The sequence below is a fragment of the Mauremys reevesii genome, linkage group 7 (assembly GCF_016161935.1).
Source record: "Mauremys reevesii isolate NIE-2019 linkage group 7, ASM1616193v1, whole genome shotgun sequence".
Classification (NCBI taxonomy): Eukaryota; Metazoa; Chordata; order Testudines; family Geoemydidae; genus Mauremys; species Mauremys reevesii.
In genome coordinates this window covers 41,658,349-41,684,616 of record NC_052629.1, presented here as the reverse complement: position 1 = coordinate 41,684,616, position 26,268 = coordinate 41,658,349, and the positions used below count along the sequence as shown (strand labels likewise).

Genomic DNA, 26,268 nt, shown 5'->3' with positions numbered 1-26,268 from the left:
TGCCTGCCGCCCTTGCGGCGACCGGCAGAGCGCCCCCTGTGGCTTGCCACCCCAGGCACGCGCTTGGCGTGCTGGTGCCTGAAGCTGCCCCTGGTCCCAGGAGGGGGCAGTCAGGGGACAAGGAGCAGGGGGGGTTGGAGGTTCTGAGGGGGGCAGTCAGGAAGTGGGAGGGAGTGGATGGGGGAGGGGTGAGGGCAGGACTCCCTGGGTGCACACCCTAATGAAATGTGCTGCGCACGCCTATGAGTGGGACACTGTTACAAGTAGTGAGGTTGGAGGAGGAGGAAGGGGAGGTTGATTAGTCAAGGTTCATTTGCTGTTGCATATATTTTCCCATTCCTGCTTGCCATCTCAAACTATGCACGAGTTAGACCCATTCTCAGTAGGGTACAAGATTTCTCTCCAGGCAAAACACAAGGGACAGGATTCATTATATGCCTCCCCACTAGCATCTTGGCACAGTTTCATTCCAAATGCATTTAGAAGCTTGCCTGGCATGGGGGAGGGTCTCTCCTTTACCACTCACCAGTTCACCATGTCACACAGCCCAGTCATATCTCCTAAACAGAGCAGGGTGACACCTGCATTATAACATCACCCCCAATCAGCACTATGGGCCTGCCTTTGGAATAGTGCCATATGATGCATTACAGTGCAATGAGACAACATCAGTATTGCAATGCTGCACTCATAGAGTCTTTGCCCAATGTCTCCTGCCAGCGCCTCCATTGACTTTCATAGTCCAGCTCTCCTGACCCACATTTCAAATTACTCTTTCCTTTTTCTGCCTTCTACCATCCTTTCTTCATGTGTTCTGAGATGCTCTTTCCCAAGAAGGCAAACTATTTTCTCTCATTCTCTGAAGGTTGGTTCTGTTGGGATCTGTACTGAGGTGGAATGGCCTCATTCCAGCGCACAGCAAGCTAACTCACCCTGTTGGGCTCAGCTAAACTTACCTCTTCCTCCTCACAGGAAGTGCAGGGGTGTAGCAGGGTGGTCACCCACTCCTGCCCTGAAGCGCTTGAAATCATTCCTGGGAGAGGGCTGAGGCTGCGAAAGGGCTGCTGGCAGGAAAAGCAGCAAGCCTCGGCTGGTTGGGGAACCAGCCACAGATGCGGCCATGCCCCAGTCAGGGCCCAGCTGGCCCTTATAAGAGGGCAGTGGGCCAGGAGCAAAGAGACACTTCCTCTCTAGCCTTTTGAGAAGGAGGGACCTGGCTGCTGAGCAGGGTACCTAGACTGGAGCCAGGCGGGGGAAAAGCCAGAGGAGCTGGGGAGCTCCAGCCTGGAAATCCCCCAGGCTGCAGGCCTTGCTAAAGGCCGAGAAGGTACTGGGGTTGCAGAGGGGCAGCCCAAGGGTAGGCAGAGGCAGCTGGTCCAACCCCCCCTTGCCAGTAATGAGTGGCATTTATCACTGCAGTCTGCCCTAGGGAACGGGGGCTAGGTGATGACTGGCAGCGGCCATAGACTGAGGCGAGGTGGGGATAGAAGGTGGGGATTCCTCGGGGCGGGGAGACCCAGATCTGTGAGGGTACGGCCAAGGGGCAGCACCCCGGCCTGAAAGGGGCACCGGGGTCCAGGAGGGACTCAGGCCCAGCGGTAAGTGGGACACTGGCCTGCAGAGGGCGTTCCAGAGGCTGGAAACGCTAATTCCCTGGATGACCAGCAGGAGGTGCCAGAGGGGTGAGTCCCGCTGTTACAAGGGGGCAGTGCAGGAAGTATAAGAGCAGGGCCCTGCATCTCCGTTGGAGCCAGACCAGGTAAAGAGCCAGATGTTCTTCCAAGGGAACTGAACCTCCAGTGGAGCCCATGACTGGCTGTGGTGGGTGATGAGGAAGGCCAGCTGCTGCCCCAGAAGACAGAGAGACTCAGAGAGGAAGTGGAGAATCAACTACATGGTGCAAAGACGAGGAGCCAGGCCCCCATGGCTGCAAAGCAGCCCCACCAGACAATGGTAGGAAGGATCCCAGGGAAACGAGGCAATGCCTCAGCTGTGTGGGTGCAAGGCAGCAACTCCACGCTTCCCTGTCTACCCTGTGATGGGATCACCCATCACTTCTAGGGCCCTGGGCTGGGACCTGGTGGAACAGGGTGGGCCCTGGTCTCCCACCCCTGGCCCCACACTTGGGGCTGAATGAGCACTAACCCCTAGACTCTTAGGCCTGAGCCATTGACTGCTATTTTCTTAGCCCTTTCTCAGGAGGCCTTGGCCATTGACTGATTATTTGTGTAGCCTTCAGTTCCCAAGAGCTAGCAACAGCAACAGGCAGTCCAGCTCCAGCAGCAACAGCAGCTCCTTCAACAGCTGGGCAACCAACAGTAACAGCTGATTTGGGAATTGGGGGCCCACTCCAGGCACCAGTGAAGGAAGCAGGTGCCTGGGGCGGCCAACAGAAAGGGGCAGCAGTCCGTCGGTTGTTGGGGCGGCACATCCGGGTCTGCGGTGGCACTTTGGCGGCAGGTCCTTTAGTCCCTCGCTTCCTCTTTGCCAGTACTTAGGTGGCAACTCAATCGCTCCGATTCAGTCTTCGGCAGCAATTTGGTGGCGGGGCCTTCACTCCCTCTCTTCCTCTTCGGCGGCAGCTCAATCGGGTTTTTCTTTTTCTTTTTTTTTTTTTCTTCTTCGCTGCTTGGGGTGGCAAAAAAGCTGGAGCCGGCCCTGCCCAGCATCAAGATTAACTGCAGCAATGCCTGCAATAGATCACGGCCATGCTGCCGGCCCCTGTGACACCAGGCCCCATGGGAAAGGCAATCCCGGCAGCCCTTCCTGCTCTTCTGTGTCTGACGATGACCAGGAGGCCTTTCTGGTCACATTTGAGTGGGTTGCCTCAGTGGCACAGTGGCTCCTTGAACAGTGGGCCAGTCTCCTAGCACCATACTTGACAGGCAGCCGAAAAGCATGATCCTCACCACCTTTGACATTACATCCGATACATTCTGGCAACATTTCTGGGGAGACACACTGGGGGCTAGACTGCACATGGTCATGCAGCAGCTGAAGGACACCTGGTGGTGGTGGCTCTAGCCCAAGCAGCACACCAGGGTCGAGGTCACCAAATGGGTGGTCCTGGAGCAATTAATCACATCCTACTACCACAAGGAAGGGCATTGGTCCTCTGCTTTCAGCTGGAGATCCTGAGAAAAGCGGTTATCTTAATGGAAAACTGTGTGGCCACTGAAAGCCCAGTCTGCCCTTGCTCTCAGAACCCAACCCACAGACTTTGTGGCCAAAAGAGGAACCACCACCAAATCAAGGAACTTCCCAAGCTGTTGGCCGAGATTGAGTGAGAGTCATACCAACAGGATCCCAGGTATTGGTGATGGTCACCTGGAGCATCAAGAAGGGCCACAGGGTCCACTGATCTAGTGAGGGAAACCCAGATGTCTGGAAGCCTGACCTTCTTGACAAGTCCCAGAGACTGGCCTAAGCGGTCAGAAATGGGCTGATATTTCACCTGCAGCTACCTCGGCCATCTCTGCCAAGAGTGCACCGTGATGGACTGTGACTTCGGGCAAGTCTGGACCAGGGAGGCTTGTGCTTGGAAACAGTCCTCCAGCAAACTGACGAGCCCTGTGGAAATTGACGGGGTACGGGTCCCCATGCTCATGGACTTGGGCTGCAGAGACTTGTCCGACGAGGCCTCATCACCACCCCAAATCTGCAGTGGGAAGTCATTTGCTTACAAGGTATCTGCGGGGATGTGAAGCTGTACCCCAGTGCCAGGGCCACCATGACCGTCAACGGTGTGACCAGAACCATGACAGTTGGTCTGGCCTCGAGACTGGCCTACCTGGTCATCCTCGTCGGGGGCTGGACAGGATTTATGAAGTTTCTATGCACTGAGAACCTTGAGCCAGGCAAACTGAAGTCCACATTCAAGTGGGACCTCCTCAAAGAAACAGGAGAGACATCCAGTAATCCAAACACGGACATCGGGTGAGCCTGGAATGGTAAGCTTGACAGCCCTGACAAGAAGGCAGGCCCTGTTCACCAGCATGGGGAGCATCCACCAAACTCGAGCACTGACTTTGGCTGAGATCAGTCAGAAGACCCTATGCTGAGTTGGGAGTATGAGCAACTGGCCAGCATAAATGGGAGGGTCATGGAGCCCCAATGAGCAATGCAGTACCCTTAGACTGAGCTAAAAGGGGACTGTCTATACCAAGTGGACCATGACCCGCAGATGCAAGAGGCCCAGACCCAGCTGGTAGTCCCCTGATGCCACAAGCAAACTGTCATGAGGCTCACCCATAACGTCCCCGCTGCTGGGCATTTGGGCCACAAAAGGCTGTTGGCCCAAATTTTGGCCTATTTTTTTTGGCCAGGAATCCATTGGGAAGTCAAAGACTTTTGCAGCTCCTGCCCACAGTGCCAGCTTGTCACTCCACAGGGAGCACCGAAGGCTCTGCTTCTCCCACTACCCATGGTGGGGGCTCCCTTTGAGACGCTCGCCGGAAGTGGAGGGAATCCTCGAGAGGAGCATGGCCAGTTTCAGGTACATTCTGATGATCCTGGACTATGCTACCTGCTTCCCTGAAGCAATCCCACTCTGTAATACCACAGCCCGGACCATTGCTGTGGAGATATTCAAGGTCTTTGCTTGAGTGGGCCTTCCTTGAGAAATCTTGACAGATCAGGGGATGAACTTCACATGAAAGCTGCTTAAACAAGTCTGCAACCTGTTGGGCATTGAGATGACTTGGATGTCTGTTTATCACCCTCAGATGGACAGCTTAGTCGAATGTTCAACTGAACCCTCAAGGGCATGCTTTGGAGATTCTCCCCAAGGGAGCTCCACTACAGGGACCAGCTCATCCCCACTCTGCTACTCGCAATCCAGGGAGTTCCCCAATTTTTAACCAAGCGCTCTTCATTTGAGCTGCTTTATGGGAGGCAGCCATGGGGATTCCTGAACCTGGCGGGTGAGAACTGGGAGCAGGCACCTTCGCTGTCGCAAGGTCTCCTGCAGTATGTCCTGACTGTGGGACTGACTTGAGAAGGTGGGGGAATCTCCACAATGCACAGAAGTCACGGGAGCAAGCTTACAACCAGGAAGCTTGGGGAAAGGGCCTTTGAGCCCAGAGATAGGGTTCTCCTGTTGCTCCTCTCTGAAAAGTCAAAACTGCTTGCCTGAGAGCAGGGGCCCTACAATGTTATCCTCCAAGTGGGGCCTGTTAACTACGAAATTTGGGAGCCAGACAAGCGAAAAAACTACAGATTTATCATTTGAAACACTGATGTGATCAAGAAGGGTTGCTGATTGCCCAATATAGCCCTGAGCCAGAGTTGGGCCTACAGGCCCCAGTCCTGACAGACTTTGAGGAACCCCAAAATTGGTGACACCCTGATTCCCAAACAAAGGAAGCAAGTCAGGAGTCTATTAAAAGCATTCCCCAAGACCCTATGGCTTGGCCAGGACAAACCGCTCTCGACAGCATGTGATCCTGAGAACCCCGGGGGAGATCGTCTGAGAGAACACACAGCCCCTGCTGTGGTGAATGTGAGAGATGGTGGAGAAAGAGGTCTGAACAATGGTAGAACTGAGGGTGATTGAGGACTCCCAGAGTGAGTGGCATAGCTCCAGTGTTCTGGTCCCTCAGGTTCTGTAGAGACTTTAGAAGGGTGAATACCCTATCAAAGTTTGATGCATACCCGATGCCCCAAGTCAATGAATTTCTTGACTGGCTCAGCAAATCTTGCTAGGCCCTCACAAAAGGGTACTGGCACATTCCACTGGATCCAGCCTCCAAGAAGAAGATGGCCTTTGCCATCCCAGTGAGACTATACCAATTTACCAGGATGCCCTTCTGGCTCCATGGGGCTCCCTCCACCTTCCAGTAGTTTATGGACCACATTTTATGGCCCCATGGCACCTATGCCGCCATCTACTTGGACAACGTGGTCATGTATAGCAGTAACTGGGAGGACCATCTCAACAAGTGGTGGCCATCCTTCAAGCTTTACACACAGCTGGACTCATGGTGAATCCCAGCAAAAGCAAACTAGGCTAGGAGGAGGCCACCTATCTAGGATACATTCTGGAGCGTGGTGAAGTCCACCCCTTGTGGGTAAAGTCCAGGCCCTTCAGACCTATCCACTGCTGCAACCAGAACAGTTCCTGAGGTTGGTGGGCTATTACTGCCGCTTTGTCCCCAACTTCTCATTGATCCTAGCCCCCTTGACAGAACTTCTGAAGGACAGCCCTGACGAGTTTGCTGGACAGAAGACTGCGCTCAAGCCTTCCAGGCACTTAAAGACTTCCTGTGACAACCCATGCTGTTCAGCACTGACTTCTCTCAAGAGTTTGTCCTTCAAACCAATGCATCAGAAGTGTATCTGGGAGCAGTCCTCTCCTGAGAAGGGGAGAATAGCACCCCATGATTTACATCAGTTGGAAGCTGTTTCCACATCAGTGCAACTATTCAGTCATTGAAAAGGAGGCGCTCAATGTCAAGTGGGCCACAGAAGCCCTGCAATAGAGCCCCCTTTCCTCTAGTGACTGATCACTGCATACTGCAAAGGAGACCAAACCATGGTTAATGAGGTGGCATCTGATCCTCTTACCATATGCTTTTTCAGTCCAACACTGAACTGGTAAAAGTACACAAACACGATTTCTTTCCCCAGGTGGGGGAAGGTGAATCTCAGTTCCTCGGGGATGGATTTAAGAGAGTGTGTGTGTGTGTGTGTGAGATGAGGTGGAATGGCCTCACTCTTGCACAGATGGGGCTAATTCACCCTGTTGGCCTCAGCTAAACCCTTGCAGGAAGCGTGGGGGCAGGGCCTTGCAGTTCTGTTGGAGCCAGACGTCCTTCTCAGGGAGCCAAACTGCCAGCACAGCCCATGACCGGCTGTGGCGGGTGATGACTCCCTGGAGCCAGCTGCTGCCCAGGAGACGGCGAGACCCAGACAGGAAGTGGAGAGTGAGCTGCTTGGTGCAGAGACAAGGAACAAGGTCCCTGATGCTGTGGAACAGAGCCACCAGACGACAGTAAGAAGTAACCCAGGGAAACGAGGCATTGACTCAGCTGAGGTGCTTGGAGACAAGGCAGGGACCCCACGCTTCCGCACCAACCCTGTGATGAGATAACCTGTCACTTCCAGGGCCTTGGGGTGTGACTCAGTGGAGCAGGGTGGTCCTGGGTCTCCGTACCTCTGGCCCTCCACTCAGAGCTGGATGAGCACTCACCCTAGGCCTGAGACATTGACCGCTTGAGTACTCAACCCTTAAGCCCGAAGGACTGATCCACTGACCGTCTGCTCTGCATGTCCCCGTCTCTCCCCTGTCCAGGGGACCTGAGCTATTACTTGCTCAGTGACTCAGCTGCAAGCCCGGGTGCCCGAAAGACTAACTCGGCATGAGTACCAATTCTCCACAGCTGCCAAAGGGGACCATCCCTACCCCGAGACACAGGACCCCTACAGGATCCAATAGTATCTCCTGAGGGGAAAAAAACATGAGCACGCTAGGAAAGGGTCACTTACCAGGCAAAATGGTGGACTCTGGATTCTGATCCTGAATGAGCCTGTAGCAAGGCAGCCTGGTTCCCAGCTGCCCCGGAGAGAGATGAGCCCCTCCGGATGCCAAAGTGGGCAGAGCCAGTGGAGCTTGCGCCCGCCCGCAGAGGTCAGGGCGCAGGACAGGAAGTACAAAAGCCCAACCCCAGAGCTCACTAGAGGCCCGGCTGCCAGAGAAGCCAGACGCCTGTGGCCTAGCTCCCGGTGGGGAGACTCCTGCAGTCTGTGAGCAACCTGCGGACTGGCCAGACCAGCCGAGACCCGATTTCAACCAGACCCCGGAGAAGCTGTTAAGCCTGCCTGTGGCAAGCTACCCAGAGGAGCTGCCAAGCCTGCCGCTCGCCAGGTACCCTGAGGAGCCCATGGTGCTTGATTTCATGGAGGACACCGTCCAGATACCTCTAGAGGGGGAGGTAGGAAGTAGCTTGGGGGCAGCCGACCCTAGTCTGGCTGCAGCACATCCAGAGCCGACGTAAGTGTGTTGCGGTCAGGATCCCCACTGACGCAGTAGTAGGTCTTCTGCTGCTGCTAGGGCCCCGGGCTGGGACGCAGTGGAGTGGGAAGGCCTCTGTCCCCCCTGCCATCCAATGTGCAGGTGGAAGTCTCCCCCTCTCCCTGGTCCTTCGGAGCTAGGACCTGGGCCTCCTAAACCTATTTGTTTGCTCAGCCCCTGCTTGAGGGCCTGAGCCCGACTGTTTGCTGCCCTGCCCGGCTAATTCCCCAATTCACCGGACTGAAGTAGTGAGGTGGCCTGGTTCCCAGCCGCCCCGCAGGGGGACGAGCCCCGGCCGAACCCCTCTACAGAGCCCCTCATACAACTTGTGCTTCAATCAACTCAGCTAGAAATTAGGTTCTTTAAAAAAGTACAGACTTCACTGAAACCTGGATAGTGTATCTGAGTTGTACTTTCTTGTGAGGAAAAGCATATTTTGAAGTGTCTAACTAGCTACCTCCAAATGTAACAAATCAGCCTCCTGCTACCCTCATCCACTTATTTTAAAACCAGTAACATATAAATTGAAAACAGAATGAAGTGCTGCATTTCACAGTTGTGTGTGTGTGTGTGTGTGCATGTGGCCACCTAATCTCAGTGCATGTGTTTTGTGTGCCATGGAAGTAGACAAGCTGAATTTAGCAGTCCCACCCAGTCACAGTCCCCTGTTGATTTCAGGAAACCTGCAGGGATTGGATCATTGTGTTGAACAGCACAAAGTTTCTTTTCTTCCTCTGACCTCCTGGGGGTGCTCTCAGCTCCTCTCTCAAATTACAGTATGCATTATCTCAGTGAAATTTCCTGTGTATGCAACTCTCTTGCTCCTTCTGTCTCAGGGTTGCTCAGAGTGCGCGTGTAAGACACAGGAGAGAAAAATCCTGGAGAAGGGCTAGCTCCAATTTCAGTGAATGAAGATGGATGTTTACCACAGTCATGCAATGGACAGCGTGTGGAAGGGCTGGGTGCTGCTCATCGCTTTCTACCTGGCTTTCTACCAAGGTAACGTCAGATTGGTTTTCCTCTCCCCGAAAAGGACAGGAAAGGAAAACCTAATTTTCTATCCACTTGCTGTATCCACCCTCTTTTTGTTTGATCAGAAGTCAAAGGAATTCCAGTGTAGGTAGATGTGTATTATTTACTTTCTCATCTTTCTCCCTGTGTTAAGGTTCAAGGGAGATTTCTCAGACTCTTCAGGAAGGGGCTCTCTTCTGGGGATGGCTAAAGAGTGCTGTTTATGAGGGGGTAAGAAGGGGAGCTGTTGTGTTTGTTAAATTCTGCTTTCCTGCAATTATTGTCCTCCCTTTTCCTTCACTTTGAACTAATTTGTGCATCAGAACAAAGCCAAGTGATAAACAGAACAACAGCACTGGTCCCATAAAGGGATATCGAGAATGTGCAGAGATGAAGGGCTAGATTATTTTCTATTTGCTGCTTAACCCCAGCTCTTTTGGAGATGTGAGCACAGCACATTTGCCTTGGGTTCTAGGTGAATAGAGTCTTTCATTATTAACAGAGTGGCAGATAGAGGCAGTTTGTTTGAGTTCAAAGAAGACCATCTTTGTAGTCTATAGAGATGCTCATCTTTGCTGTCATTACGGCGCATGTGTTTGTGTGCACACATTAGGAAGCTGTCACTTCTGCCTGCTTCTCTGGGCATACAGGGCACCAACCAGAGTGGACTTTGCATTGATTTATTAACTGGGTGCTCCCCAGTTTTCAGAAACTGAGCCATTGAGAGATCACTGTTGGGCTCTGAAGTTTTCCCTACTCCAATAGTCTTGAGTATTTCCAAGCAAGTTGGATACCAGCCAAGCTGTCAGCCTTCAGCTGCTGCTTTGGTGCCCTCAGCTGGCCTCGAATCAGGGTCACTTATCTCATGCGTGATGTCTCACGGCCTTTGCTGAACACAGAGAAGAGTTTTGTAATTGGGGCTTTTGATGTCTGCAAGTAAAAGTTGCTCAATGAAAATTAAAGACAGAACAGGTTAACAAATAAAGGGCTACAAGCTGAAAGTGGGGTTCTATAATGATGCCTGAAACTGCAGGGAAATGATTGTGTGGGACATGATGCTCTGATCCTAACACACACTCCCTGCTCTGTTGCTACCAATGTGACCTAAGGAAAAATCCACCTTGACTCCAAATCTGGCAATCAGCTTAACGCTGGACAGCCACAAATGTTTGTTTCATATAAAGAAGGAAAAAAACCTCATGTTCTTTCCTCCCCCCCCCAGCCCCCCGGGCACACCTCATCTCCCATTGACTGGTTACTGGCTGGCAGATTTACTGATCGCCGTGCTGTGTGAAAGGAGAAATCTGCCACAAAATAGGTCTTTTTAGTCAGACAATAATTGCTAAGAACTCCTATGATCTGGGGTGATAACTGTTGCTGTTTCTGCATGCCACACACCAGAGCCCCCTTGCATCCTCTCATTCCCCTCTGTAAACACTCTGTGCCTCCCTCCCATCCCCCTCTATTTCAAGGTCTCTCTACATTGCCACCCCTTTTCTTATGCTAGGGACTCTATGTGCCCCCCAATTCTCCTCTCCCTGCCATACCAGGGTCCCCAATTTTCCTCCCTGTGCCAGGAACTGTGTGTGTATTATCCCCCCACCACACACACACACACTCCTATTTCTTTTCTTTTTGTCTGGGAGATAAGTCATTCATTCAACATTTTTAAACTGTATTGAAAAGAAGGGCAGAGCTGAGATGGGGCACTTTTATGCTGGGAGGTGTTAAAAGCTGCCATCAGCTAGTTCTTTGGTCTACAGCAGGGATTGGCAACCTTTGGCATGTGGCCCGCCACAGGGAAAGCCCCCTGGCTGCCAGGCCGGTTTGTTTACCTGTCAGGTCCACAGGTTTGGCTAATTGCGGCTCCCACTGGCCACAGTTCGCCGCTCCAGGCCAATGGAAACAGCGGAAAGTGGCAGCCAGCACATCCCTTAGCCCGCGCCGCTTCCTGCAGCCCCCACTGGCCTGCAGCAGTGAACCCACGGCTAGTGGGAGCCGTGATTGGCCGAACCTGCGGATGTGGCAGGTAAACAAACTGGCCCAGCCACCAGGGTGCTTACCCTGGCGAGCCACATGCCAAAGGTTGCCGATCCCTGATCTACAGACAAACTGAGAAATGACATTGAGTTGAGTGCAAGACTTCGCTTTGCTCAGCCAATAAAGGCAAAATGCCAGAAACTTCATGCAGCTGGCTGGAAATTGATCAGATACTGGCACACATCAGTAAATGCAAGATCAGGCCATAGAGTTGCCATGCTTTTTAGCTCCAAACTATGCCAGTCAGACCAGTGGAGTGCTGGGATGTGGATGAGAGTGTAACACAGAACATGCAGGAGACTGGAATTCAGGAGTAGAGCTGGCAGGTGTCAGAAAGGACAGGAACACAATCTCTAGCCTCGAGCCTATAACTATTATACATAAGCCCCTTCGTTTTCAGTTTAAACCGATTTTTACCAATAAAATCTCAGGTTTGACTGAAAACAAAGAGACCTAATTATACAGCATACTTCCACTAAACCTAATATTTGATTGTTAGGTTGTCTAAGCCACAGCTTTTCCTCTCTACCTTGTTTTATCAATCTCAATGTTACTGCTCAGACTCCTCTGCCTGCAGCACCTTGTTTCATATTAACAACAAAGTGCTGCAGGCAGAGGAGTCTGAGCAGTAGCATTGTGAAATCAGAGGTAACTCAGCCAGTCATCACTGATTCCCTCCAGAAACCCTAACCCTGCTGCCTTCATGGTCATCGCTCCCCTTGGTGCCCATTTGGTGCTACATAGGGTTGTCAGCTTTCTAATTGCACAAAACTGAACAGCCTTGCCCCTCCTCCTGCCCCACCCCTACCGTGAGGCCCCACCCCCACTCACTCCATCCCCCCTCCCTCCGTCGCTTGCTCCCCGCTACACACACTCACTTTTCACTGGGCTGGGGCAGGGGGTTGTGGTGTGGGAGGGGGTGAGGGCTCCAGGGTAGGTCCAGAAATTAGGGGTTCAGGAGGGGGCTCCAGGCTGGGGCAAGGGGTTGAGGTGTGGGAGGAGGTGCAGGCTCCGGCTGGGAGTGTAGGCTCTGGGGTGGGCTGGGGATGACGGGTTTGGGGTGCAGGAGGGGGCTCCAGGCTGGGGTCAAGGCGTTTACAGTATGGGAGGGGGCTCCGGGTAGGGGCAGGGGGTTGGGGTGCAGGAGGAGGTGCAGGGTGTGGGAGGGAGTTTGTGTGTGAGAGGGGGTTCTGACCTGGGGCGGGGGGTTCAGGGTGCTGGCTCCGGCCGGGCGGCGCTTACCTCAGGCGACTCCTGGTTGGTGGCACAGCGGGGCTAAGGCAGCTTCCCTGCATGGTATGCGTTGCCTGTGGCCCACTAATGCAGCTCCCATTGGCTGTGGTTCCTGGCCAATGGGAACTGCGGAGCTGGCGCCAGGGGCAGCACATGGGAGCGTCCCTGATCGCTCCTGCGCTTAGTGTCTGGACATGCTGGCTGCTTCCGGGGAGCTGTGCAGAGCCAGGGCAGGCAGGGAGCCTGCCTTAACCCTGCTGTGCTGGCAACTGGACTTTAAACGGCCCGGTCAGCAGTGCTGACCGGAGCAGCCAGGGTCTCTTTTCGACCAGGCGTTCTGGTCAAAAATGGGATGCCCAGCAACCCTAGTGCTGCAGGCAGAGGAATCGCTATAGATGAAATAAAACTGTTTTGACTGGGCAAAGATAAAAGAATTTGCTGGAGCCAGCCAGGAGTGGTGTGGAAATCTCCAGCCTCACTCCTACTCAGCCAATATTGCTCCTGATTTGAAGCAGCTGAATACTAGTTCAGTCTTCAGGCCCTACACTCTCCAACACTCATGTCAAACCACTTCAGTCCTGGCCTGCAGTTTCATTTGCTGACTCATTTCAACCAATGGGATTGAACCATGCAAAGAACCTGGAAGGAGTGCTTAATGACAGACTCAGTTACCACTGAGGTCACAATGCAGCACTAAATGGGCACTGTGTGGAAATCAGACTTTTTCCATGTTCCAGTTTCCTCACTGTCACCAAAAATCAATGGAATTCTCCCCCACTGACACCTAGAATGTTCCCTGACATTTTGGAATTAATTGGACTTTGCCTCTAAAAGTTCTCTCATTACAGGCAGACAAGTGCCACTGAGTTCAGTGTTAGACCTCACTTTGCTCAGCCAATAAACTGAGAAGTCTGTACAGTGCCCAGCAAGCTAGGGACCTGTTTCTGATTGGGGCCTCTGAGTGTTAATATAGCACCAGTAATAACGTTACCCTGGTGAAAGAGGGATGGTTGCCCGCCCTTGTGGAAATTGCCAATTGTACCTTCCTCTGGACACATTTACGTGGATATTTAAGCAATCAAAGAAAGAAAGATTTTCAAACCTCAACAGAAATTAAAACTAGTCCTTGATTCCAACATAACACTTCTTACCTGTACCTCTAAAGCAGAGGTTCTCAACCTAATTACCATTGTGGGCTGCATATACAGCTCTCTGTGTGTTATGTGGACCACCTCCATACAATATATATAATATCTGTATGGCCCTAAGGATGTCACATGGGCCGCAGCTGTGTGCTGATTGGGCCCCAGGTTGAGAACCAAGGTAACTTTTCTGCTGTTCACTCTCTGGGCATGACCTTTCAGAGCACAGACATTCTGTCTTGGGCTAAGGTTCTCGGGAGGCCCCTGCAAACATTGTTCTTTCAAAGGTGTGTCATGCCAACACTCAGGCCTCCTGCAATTTTGTATTAGTATCACCCTGCCAGGCATTCTGCACAGAACAGATTAGTGGAAGGGCAGGTTGCAGAACATTGGTTAGGACAGAAATGGACCTGGAGTGTCCACCACTCTGTGGGTGAGGATAGGGGGGACAGAGAGACTACCCAGCTGATGGTACCCTTTGCTACTAAAGGGGGTGAAGATAGCACTATACAAGGGGCAAAGAATGGCAGGGAATCCAGGGTAGCGAAGCTCTGCTTATAGTGTCTTGTGTAGATTAAAATGCACTTTACTGTGGGCCTGATCCAAAGCTCACTGAAATCAAGGAGAGTCTTTGCAATGTCTTCAGTGGGTTTTGGATTAGGCTCTAAGTGAGGGATTCACTTTTTTTTAGCCATCTAGGATATTGGAGCTAAACATCAGGTCGCATTTAAAGTAATATGCTAGTTCAAGATTATTATTATTTATCTTCGGTAGTGCTCATGATGGGCTGGATGCTTTTCAGACAGATGAGAAGAGACAGTCCCTGTCCTGAGGGGATGCCAGTCTAAGGGCTTGTTTGTAGAGGCCTGCAAATCTGCAGATATCCGTGGACCATATTTGCAGATTGCATGCGGATGCAAATTTTGTATCCGTGCAGGGCTTTACTCATTTATACAAACAGTGCACAGCAAGCTCAACTGTAAATCTATCCTGACCCAGCCTGCCACACAGTGAGTGCGTGCCCTTGTGAACTCTGCTGCTGCGCACTAAAACTTCCATAGTGCACTTTATTCAACTCGTGTTTCAAAGTGGGATAGATTAAAGCGCACAACAGGACTTCCAGTGTGTGGGCAGCAGGATTCCCAAAGGCAGTCAGTGCACGGTACGCTAGAACAAGGCAGATTACACCCTAGCTTGTTGTGCCTTAATTTCATACAGACAAGCCATAAGAACAGACAGAGCTTAGAGGAAGGGCCAAGAAAGCCAGGGATGTAACCGTATGCTCCGGGTGTCCCTAAACCTCCAACTGCCAGAAGCTGGGACTGGACAACAAGGGACGGATCACTTGAAATTGGCCTGTTCTGTTCCTTCTCTCTGAAGCATCTGGCACTGGCCACTGTCAGAGACAGAATACTAGGCTCAGTGGACCATTGGTCTGATCCAGCCTTGCCATTCTTATGTTCTAATGGCAAAGGGATCTCTGTCTAGAGCCAGGCAAATAACATTTTTTTTTTGGCAGTTTAAAAATGTCCAAAAAATTTCAGGGTGGACAGAAAATGAAATTAATTGAAAAGTTTTAAAAATGTAATTCAGATGAAATGGAACATTGTGTTTGCCTGAAATGAAACATTTTGTTTCAGTTTCGAGCATTTTAAAATATTTGACATTTAAAAAAATAAAATTACTGGAAATTTTGAAAGAAAAGCTAGTTTCAAACCAAAAATTAAAAAAGGTTTGTTTCAAAATTTTCAAAACATTTTTTTGGGGATTTTTTTTTAGGGTTTTTTACGTGGATAATTTGGTAAAGACAACATGAATTCACAAAACATTTTTGTGTAACTGAATCTGCACTTTTTGCTGAAAAAATAGGATTGGTCACAAAATTTTGCCCATCTCTTTTTCTGTCACAAAGTAAATTAGATTCCATCTAGAGCTCATGCGATTTTCTTTGTGAAACCCCAAAAGTAGTAACACTCATGATTTCTAAATATATCACACACTTGAACATGGTCACGTTTGCTATTGCTCATTAACCTTTTAGCAAGCCACCTCTGGGCAGCATTGTGAGCGAAGGTAACACTTCAGGTGGAAACAGTGAGAAAGTTAGTGGTTTCACATGTAGTTTCAGCAGAGTTTCACTTTGAATTTTTTCTTGGAACCTGAAACAAAGCAAAACTAAAAGATGAGGCCACCAGTGACACATCCCATGGAAAATTCTATGCTAAGTCACAGAGAACATCTTTGTGGATTTGGTGTATTTCTGCTGATGAATTTACACAGGATTCTAAGTTTTGGTTGCAGGGTTTCTTCTGAAAGTGGATTGATGCAGTTAAGGAATGGATGGGTAAGGTTCTACAGGAGTGCTAAGTGAGGTTCTGTGGCCTGCAATGTGCAGGAGGTCAGACTAGGTGATCATGTTGGCCCCTTCTGGTCTTAAAGCCTATGAATCAATAGACATATTAAAAGAATAGATCTACAGTGACCATCTGCACTGTGAAAATGACTAATAGTTGACAATGGTGTCAACAATGGTTCTTCCCTGGCCCTTCCAAGCAATTTTGAAAACAGTTTAGCTGCTAGTGTAGATGGGTCAAACCTATCAACACAATCTCATTTGCTGTAATGTTTTGGTTCAATCTACACTGGCAGCTGATCTGTATTCAACACAATTGAGAGGAGGCCAGGAGAGGCACTGTCAAAACAAGATGCTTTCCCTAATGTAGATGTGTCCTAACAGAAGTCTGAACTCCCCACATTTATCTCACTGGGATGAAAACTCTGAAGCCCAGTGATAAATTAAGACAGTCTTGCAACATTCATGAAAATGTACAGCCTGGGTACAAAATGTACTTGCCTACCCTTACTGTCATGATCAGAAGGCGCATAATAGTTTTCCCTCCCCCACTAACAGCAGAGAGAGAGCACCCCTCCTCTCCCTGGCTTGGCAAAGCACTGCTTCCTCACAGTTCTTCCTCCTCCTTGGCTGGTGGGCTAAGGGATCTCCATCCTCTTGTTAAAATCTACTTCAACCACTGGTCATGGAGAAGATGTTAATGAAAAAACTGATGATGTTTTACTCAATTGTTACAAAAATAAATAAATAAAAATATTGTATTTACCCGCCCTGGGAAAGTGAGTGAGAATGTTGCTATGCTGATGCTGGGGGAGAAGGGAATAGCAAAGAACAAGGGGGATTGAAAAGGGAAGAGCTTTGGAAGATCTCTCAGAGGGCACAGAAATTCTCAGAGAAATGAGGGGAGGAGTTTTCATTTGTTTAAACAAAATTCTAGATGAAATAAAATTTATTTTATTTTAAGGAATTCAACAGTGACACAAAGTTAATTAAGTGACCTTAGGGTTTTCCTCTGCATTTTGCTTATTTTCTTAAAAACATCCTGCAAATTTAGACCTGAATGGTGAGGAGAAATCATGCCTTCCTTGATGTCCCCAGGATGCTTGCATCATTCTCTTTGCATTGGCTCACCACAGATTGCAGGAACACGGAACTAGATTACACAACCAGTGACACAAAGCTGTGTGTTGGTTGGGCTGAGGCAAAACTATTCGGACCGAAATGCTGGAGGGGAGGTGAGATTTGTATTGGCCTACTATGGTGCTAGTTATCTGCTAAGAGAAGGGCTCCCTGCGTGCGGACAAAAGCAAAGGTCATGTTGTGCCCTTACTTCTAAAACTAGGTCTGAGTAGGGGTTAGTGAAAGCCACAGATCCGCCCCTGCTACCACCTGCACTGATTCCAGTGGAAAGTCCTGATTAGGATGGGGCAGCACAACACTCTATCAGCTAGGCCTTCTGTGCCATCAAAACCTCCTGAAATCGCTGCGAGGCCAATGCCATGTCAAGATGTCACAACCAGGGCTGGCTCCAGACCCCAGCGTGCCAAGCACGTGCTTGGGGTGGCATTTTGCCGGGAGGGTGGCAGGCGGCTCCGGCAGACCTCCCGCAGGCATGACTGCGGAGGGTCCGCTGGTCCCGCAGCTCCGGTGGAGCATCCGCAGGCATGCCTGCGGGAGGTCCACCAGAGCCACGGGACCAGCGGACCCTCTGCAGGCAGGTCTGCAAGAGGCCCCCGGAGCCGCGGGACTGGCGACCTCCAGTGCGCCCCCCGCAGCGCGCCGCCCTGCTTGGGGCGGCAGAATTCCTAGAGCCGCCCCTGGTCACAACATGATTTGGTACCACATGATACTTTGATTAAGAAAAATTAGAACAATATAAAATTAACATGGCACACATTAGATGGATTAAAAACTGGCTAACTGATAGGTCTCAAAATGTAATTGCAAACAGAGAATTCACATCGACCAGGTTTGTTTCCAGAGGGGTTTGCAGGATTGATTCTTGACCCTACACTATTTAATATTTTTATCAATGACCTGAAAGAAAACATAAAACCCCATCACTGACAAAGTTTGCAGATGACACAAAAATTGGGAGAGTGGTAGATAATGAAAAGGATAGGTCACTGACCCAGAGCAATCTGGATCGCTTGATAAACTGGGTGCAAGCCAACAATGTGTATTTTAATATGACTAAATGTAAATGTATACATCTAGTAACAAAGAATGCAGGCCATACTTACAGGATAGGGATTCTATCCTGAGAAGCAGTGACTCTGACAATGATTTGTGTGGGGGATAATCCGATGAACAAGAGATCCCAGTTTTATTTTGTGCCCCAAAGAACTAATGCAATCTTTGGATTCACAAACAGAGGAATCTCGAGTAGGGGTAAAGAGGTTATTTTATCTCTAAATTTGACACTGGTGCAACTGCTGTGGGAATACTGTGTCCAGTTGTGGTGCCCACAGTTAAAGGGGAATGTTGATAAACTGGAGAGGGTTCAAAGAAGAGCCACAAGAATGATTATATAATTAGAAGACATGCCTCATAGTGATGGACTCAAAAAGCTCAATCTATTTAGTTTAACAAAGAGAAGGTTAAGGGGTAACTTGATTACAGACTATAAGAATCTACATGAGGAATACTATTTAATAATGGGCTCTTCAGTCGAGCAGAAAAAGGTACAACAAGATCCAATGGCTGGAAGTTGAATTAGACAAATTCAGATTGGAAATAAGGTATACATTTTTAATGGTGAGAGTAATTAACTTTTGAAACAATTTACCAAGGGTTATGGTGGATTCTACATCACCGACAATTTTTAAATCAAGATTGGATGTTTTTCTAAAATATATGTTCTAGGAATTATTTTGGAGAAGTTAAATGGCCTTTGTTATACAGGAGGTCAGACTAGATGATCACAATAGTCTTTTCTGGCCTTGGAATCTATGAATCTATGTCAAGACAATTTAGTTCAGAAGGAGGACGTTTGATAAGTGGTAGGCCACGAAGGTGGGACTAGTTTCTATTTGTAGATTGTTCTATTTGTTCAGTCAACAGGAACTGATTGAAAACAGTAAAATGATATATCAAAAAAGTTGAAATTTCCAAATTATTTCCATGTTATAAAATTAAAAATGGACCAATTTTCCATTTTGTGAAAATTGTCCATGATTTTATTTTACTGACTTTTAATCAAAATCTTTACAGAATGCTTTGTTTACTAAAAACTGTGTTTTCTCACTGAAAACTGGGGTTTTGATAAACAAAAACATTTTAAAATTATTTTAATTTAAAAAATTGATTTAAAACATTGAGAAAACAGAACATTTTATGACATTGATAAACTTTTTTGTGAAAAATTAATTTTAGAAAAAGACAATTTTCAGTAAAAAACCTTTTTGTATGAAAAAAATTGAGCTGTGGCTCCTTTGGTGCCTTTTCATTGTCTAATCTGTTCAGTGTGACGGATATAACTGTGGATGTATATGTACTTTCTGTTTGCATTGGGCCTTTAACTCCAAATGAGGGGGGAAGGCAGGAGAAAAGTCAGGGCAATGAGATGGATGGAGGCAAGCAGGAATTGTTCCACCAGTCACTTAGGATTGTTTGAAATATTAAGGTACCAAATATACACTTATAGGGAGCTATAATAGAGACAAGGGGAGAGTGATTGGATGTTTGAATATACATGAACCTTTGATGCCACATGGAACTAAGAGAGAAGCATGATAAAAGACTGTTTATCTGTACAGTGTGGATGACATTTGTTAATCAGTTGAACTGTAAAGGGAATTATCCTCATTAGCATCATGCATCATTCTGGGGGGAGAACACCAAATACAACAGAGTTTCCTAAAGACTACGCGTTGTGCTACTGGTACAGAGAGAATGCAAAGAGTACCAGTGCTACCAGCTGCCATTTTCCCCTGCCCCAGTCTTATCACACAATCCATTTGTCATAGGTCTCACCCCCACTTAGAGCTGTTGGGTTCCAAAATGGGGACCTGCATGGACTCCCCTAAACTAAAATCCTAGTTTAGATCTGGTAAAAGCTGCCACCACCCAATAATGTACGTGTATTGGGACACAGTCCTTCCCCAAAATCCGTGGGGATCCCAAGAGCCCCAAATCCATGGAGTTCTTACACCCAGGAGAAATAAACCATTCCCCCCTGCTTCCTCCCCCCTCCCTTTTCCTAGGAGAGATACCGGGATCCAACTACAGAGGGATGCCTTCCTTTTCCCTCCTCCCCTTTCCCTGAGAATTTACCCAAGGAAAGATCAACCAAGTCCTTAACAGAAAAGATTTATTAAAGAATAAAAAGAAAGTAACTGTGTCTGTAATACCCAGATAGAACAATACCCAGGGTCTAAACTTATCAATTTTTGGAGAGAATTCCCCCTCCCTTCTTTCTCAGTAAAAGCAATAACAGTACAGAATTAAAGAAATTCTATAGCAAATCACAGAATTGCAAATACAGAAATAAAAGTATAAGAATACTAGTTCCTTGCTAATACTCACTAGCTTGAATAGAAGAATTTATTGCAGAAACCTGGGAGGACTTGATTAAGATGTCTGTACTCCCTTAACTCCCAAGAGAGACTCTCTAAAAACAAAGAACTGAAAAAAAACTTCCCTCCACAGGGATTTGAAAATATCTTGTCCCTGATTGGTCCTCTGGTCAGGTGTTCACAGGTACTGCTTGTTAACCCTTTACAGGTAGAAAAAAAACCTTAACCCTTAACTAACTGTTTATGACACCATTAGATAGCTTTAAAGAACTTCCCTTTGAGCTTAGAAAACAGAAGGAAAACACAAAAAGCCAAACACTGTGAGCGGCAGGTGAACCCCCCACCTTAGGAGAGGCTAGCCCCGCAGCCCCACCCTTTCTGCATGAGGCCCCACCCTCCACGGCAGGAGCCCTGAGCCCCCTCACCACCCTACACCACCCCACTCCTGCCACCAGAGGACCCCTGGGCTGGCCCCAGTCCCGGAGCCAGCCAGCCAACCCCAGCTGCACCTGCCGGCTGGCCCAAGCAGCCCTAGCCCCAGCCCTAGGCTGGCTGGCCAGAGCAGCAGCCCTAGCCTCTGGCCAGCCTGAGCAGCCCCAGCCCAGTGGCCTGTAGCAGCGGCTGCAACCAGGGAAGGCGTTGCCTTCCCTGGCCTATTATACCCACCACCCCATGGCAAACACTTCACATATATGGTAACCTCTGCCCAGCACGACTGCTGGCACAGGATCTCTTACCAAATATGTGGGTTGTGTTTATTTTCCACCACTGTAGATGGGTTCCATGAAATCCTGTGGGTGAAGCAAGAGCTGTTTTAAGATGCAGAGTAGGCAAAAGTATGTACTTTCTTTTCAGTATTTAAAAATATACAAACCAAAAAAACCCACCCACACACAAACACTACGTGGACTTCCCTAGCTCTCCTCATAGACAAGTGTCAGAAAGTGGTTAGGCAGATCCTAGCAGTGCAGTGACTGTAATAGGCAAAAACAGCAACTTAAACGTGCTCAGCAATAGCTCAGACCTAGCCTTGGACATTATTATAACTTTTCTTATTCAGTAAGGGAGCATTGGGCAGGGCACTGGGACAAACATTCACTCCTTAAAATAAAATGCCACAAGATCTATAATAAGTGACAAAGATCTGTAATGTCCACCTAGACAGCAGCCACTAAAAGGTAGGCAGACGAGAGGTTGCCTCATCTGCAGGATGGCACCTCAAACAGTGCAGCACCCCAGTAGTACTGTAATGCAATGTCCATATGAGATATAAGCCCAGCTGCTGGACTCAGCTTCCCAGTGCAAACCCAATCATGATATTATGGCTGTATCCACTGTGTGCAAAGAGAGAAAGCCATGGCATGAGTCCCTCTGATGTGGGGCCTCACAGTTTGATGGTCCAACTTTAAAGGTGGAAAATTGGGGGCACCTTTGATGAGGCGGCACTCCTCTGATTTTCAGGGGACCTCATTATGGAGGTAACAAACACAAAGAATCCCATGGGACGCTTGTCAAAGGTGTTGCAAGGGCAGTTTCCTCCGATAGACTTCGACCTTCCTCCCTGGAGGCCCCTTTTGTACTCAGACCTCATGGAATCAGGATTAAGAACCACTCTTCGACATTTGCACAAAATATCCAGAGTGCCCTAGGTACTGAGATCGGCACGCAGAGACCCACCCAGAAATTTCACTGTATCAGAGCCCCTCTGACTTTATTTCCCCCACTCCCTGCACTGTCTGCTGAAATTTAGAAAAAGTAGTATGAAAATAAAAGTAAATAATACACTTAAATAATTCAGGTGCACCAGGAGGTTCAGAGTCCAACAATGTTCTAAATACAACAAGTAAAGGACAAAAACTGAAAGACTTTAAGGACATTTTTCACTTCCATTTGTCCAAGATCAATTCTGCTATTTGAGCTGGAGGTCTGTTATTGGCTGAGAAAGTCACATGACCCTGCATAGGTTAACATTAGTTCTGCATTAGAAATTAAGTTCTTGTCAATGTAGGGACCTAGTCTAGAACATAATTTTCAAATTCTATTTGCACAAGGTTTGTCTGTCTTCTGGGGGGCTAGGTAGTATGTAAACCAAGTGAACTCGAGCCTGTTTCAATCCTGAAAGACTTCTGGGGTAGTTTGGAGCAATGTGTTTCATTGGCTCCTGCGAAGTACATCAAATGAAAAACCTCAAATCAAATAAAGATGGAGCCAACAGAACAACAGGATGTAACTGCAGTGAGAGAACATTTTGTCCTCACAACACCATCATAGCTGTAACAAATTAAACCCCAGAGACACCTCACCAAGTGGTCCCCCTTTATCAATAGTTTCAAAAATACAATAAAGAAATCCTTTTCTCTCTCTCTCTCCAAATAAATCTTTTTTTATCTCTCTCTAGTTTTTGAAGGAGTCCCTGAGGATATAGTGCTTCTGAGACAGTGGGCTGGCTGGAGGCTCAGTTAGGCAGAACCAGGGGCGGCTCCAGACCCCAGCATGCCAAGTGCATGCTTGGGGCGGCATGCCGCGGTGGTTGCTCTGCCGGTCGCCGGGAGGGCAGCAGGCAGCTCCGGTGGACCTCCCGCACGCGTGCCTGCGGAGGGTCCGCTGGTCCCACTTTGGTGGAGCCGCAGGACCAGCGGACCCTCTGCCGGCACGCCTGCGGGAGGTCCACCGGAGCTGCGGGACCAGTGACCAGCAGAGTGCCTCCCGCGGCATGCTGCCCTGCTTGGGGTGGCGAAATGAATAGAGCCGCCCCTGGGCAGAACCTAGGTAGGCACCGTTCCAGTCTTCCTCCACACATTTGCACGTGCACTGCAGTATTGACCTACAGTACCCAGCCTCACCACGTCAGCCATGGTACCTCACAGATTTGCCAATTTACCACTACCTGACCTGTAGCACCCCAGGTATTCCAGTCCTGGGTCCCCACCCAACTTTGCTCATATACCTTAATCCTGACTTTCATCACCTTGCAAGCCCCAAAAAGAGCTCTGCTAATACACCTCAGTTTGGAGCTACAAACATTCCCTACTGTTCCTTTGCTGGGCCTCTTCTGAGCACAATTTTCAGTAAACAATGATGAGGGATTTCCAAACTCTGCAGAGAACAACTTCTCCCATTACGGAATTTGAGTGTCAGACAGTGCCACCTCTGCCTTTAGAGAAAATGGAAAACACAAGCAGTCTTGCATAAACAGGGTGAGGTTAAAAAAACAATCTGATCTTGGGGTAGGGGTGGGGATATAAACTGTTGCTATTTCTTTTTTTTATACAGGCATTAACAGAGCCCTGGTTGCGGGGGAAGAAGGAACTGAATATAATGCCAATGATGAGGATTTGTAACTGAATCATAGGCATTGTGAAATTTCCTCATTTGAGAACCATGTACTCCCCCTCCCATCATCCTTCCCTCACAAACACAGAGGCTGCTGATCCACTTTGATCTCTCGCAGCAAATTTTACAGTGCTAAGACATCACAGAACTTGCATCCCACAGCCCTAGTTCCAGTAAGCGAGTGACCTGCATAATACTACTGCTACCACCCAAATCAGAAAGAGGGCAAAAGCTCCTTGCTACATGACAGGAGTAAAAATAGTGACTTGTTATAGTTCAAGTACATTAAGCTTACTGCCTACTGAAAATAAGTCTTATTTATAAGGTTAAGATACACTTCCAACATTATTTACATAAAATTACATATTTTTTTACATATTTTTAACACTTTGGTGTCCACCAAACCTGTTGCCATTGAATGGGAGTTCTGCTAAATGGAAACAGGACTTAGCCCTAAGCTCTAAGAGGTTTCTCCTCCTGTTGCTTACTGGGACCTTCTAAAAAATTTAAACTGGATTAATTTATGGCTCCTGTACATTACAAACGGTCCAAACAAAGTGCTCTCTGTTCAAAGTACAGTTCCTTTGAGTGCATCTGAACTCCAGAGTGGACAGGTCAGGTGTCACTATCATGGTTTTTTAAAAACATGTATTATACATGTTGTATTATTACAAGCTTTTTGACTCTGCTTGGGTGAAACAGCAGCAAAATATTTAAGTATCTGACAGGTATAACATGAATTGGATTATCAGAAAGTCACTTGTCTATGAAAAAGAAACCCATTGGTGTCTGCTGTCTTTGATCCACAGATCTAATCCCTGTGAAAGTAATTTGACATTTACTGATTTAAGGTTTCTTATACAATTCTGCACCACAAGACATACTGCCTTTTTGTATATTATAGCATAAGTTTACCCTGTCCAATTCTCTCTCTCTTTACCTCCCCACCCAAATGTATAAAGGATACATACACACAGAGAGAGAAGTATATAAAGCATATTAACTTGCTAGCATTAATCCGGAGAAAAACTATCCTAAACAATCAGGCAGGTAATGGAGTAAATAGAGTAGAGTTAGCCAGCATTGGAGATACCTTAAAGTTTTAGCTCCTCTTGGTGAAATCTGTCTTGTGAGGTTTTTTTTTTTAATTTTTTTTTAAGAACATCTTTAATAGTTTGCACCAAAGAGCAGTAGTAGCTGCATGGAATGAAGGAGGCTATAATGTGGAATAGTTTGGTCACTCATATGATTACAGCACAGTGAAATGACAAGATACACAATGAAACCTCAGGTCTAATTCTTAGGGGAAAGAGGATTTGCAAACATTGGTGATGTCCTGTATAGCGTGTTTGCCTAACCAAGGCAATATTTGCCCAATCTAATGTACTTAAATTAGTGGTTAGAGCACAGAACTGAAACAGGACTCCTGGATTCTAATCTCAAATCAGCTGCAATGACACACTGTGTAACCTTGTGTGAATTGCTTAACTAACCTCTGTGTGTTTCAGTTTACTCATCTGTAAAATGGTTATGGTGCTTATCTACTTCACAGGGCTGTTGCAGGTGTTTGTTTAATTATATCTTCAAAGCAGTGCAAAGAGTTGTTATTCTGTAACACCTCGCCATTTATCTTACATTTTAATTGCCTAGTGTTTCTTTTCTCCATGTAGAACAGACAACAGCTTTCATGATCACCACTCCTTACTCACTCTACGTCTGCCCAGAAGGACAGAATGTTACCTTGACATGCAAGCTCTCTGGGCCACTCTCTGCTCGGCATGACTTACTTTACAAAATTTGGTACTTCAGCAGCAACGGAGACCAAAGCTGCTCTGAGAAGCAACATATCCGCAATGTAACCGAAAGGGACCTGCATCATGAGCCAGGGAAGCATCATGGGACACATAACAATGTCACAGAAAGGTACTTCCATGGAGAACAAGCAAATCACCATGGGCTGGAGACCACCTCGGACCACCATGGGACATTTCATGTCATCATGATGAATCTGACTCTGCAGGACAGTGGCAATTACTGCTGTTATGTGGTAGAGACTAAAAAGGAACATGGCAAACTGAATTACCAGCAAGTGGCTCATGGCTTCATGGAACTTCGCATACAGAAAGGTAGATGTAACTGGGAAACGTGCAGAATGTGTGTGGGAGAGGCCTTTATAAAGAAAAAATTTGTGCCACTTCAACTCACACTGAAATCAGTAGAAAGACTCCCACTGACTTTAGTGGGAACTGGGCTGGACCCAAAGTCAATAGATAAAGATGGTGCTGTAGGTCAGAACTGAGGAGCACAGGCTCAGTTTATTTATCATTCAGGACTGGATGGCCAGGGGGTGCTGTAATCAGAATCAAGGTGCATTTGCAATACTATGTGGGGCCCGAGCCTGGAAGAGCAACAGATGTCATAGGTCTGGGTTAAAGGAAAAAAAAGATCATAACTTTTTTAAAAACATAAGCAGCTGGAAAACACTCCCCCCCCCCAGCTTAGATAATAAAAACAAAAATTACATAGTCACATTGATTTTCTTCAATCTCTTTCTGGAAAAAAGTTTACTTTCAGGCCCCAAATGACAGAGAAATATCAAACACTGTTTTTGGATGCAAAAGTTATATT

At 48.0% G+C, this 26,268-nt stretch overlaps 2 protein-coding genes across 17 annotated transcripts in view; one reads left to right on the top strand and one right to left on the bottom strand.

The window, feature by feature from the left end:
* The window catches only part of CDH23 (cadherin related 23), a 509,234-nt gene that overhangs the window by 51,236 nt on the left and 431,730 nt on the right, over window positions 1–26,268 (bottom strand). Inside the window, exon 1 of one of the 16 annotated variants that reach the window (XM_039481217.1) lies at window positions 7,486–7,514. The exons of the other annotated variants lie outside the window; for them this stretch is intronic. The gene's annotated coding sequence lies outside the window, so the exon portion shown is untranslated. Of the gene's footprint in view, window positions 1–7,485; window positions 7,515–26,268 lie in introns of those variants that run through there. 16 annotated transcript variants of the gene reach the window in all.
* VSIR (V-set immunoregulatory receptor) overlaps window positions 8,788–26,268 on the top strand; it is a 43,279-nt gene continuing 25,798 nt past the window's right edge. The window contains exons 1-2 of the mRNA XM_039481223.1: window positions 8,788–9,010; window positions 25,311–25,766. Of these exons, the coding sequence (XP_039337157.1) occupies window positions 8,920–9,010; window positions 25,311–25,766 (547 nt within the window). The 5' untranslated portion in view covers window positions 8,788–8,919. The remainder of the gene's footprint in view (window positions 9,011–25,310; window positions 25,767–26,268) is intronic.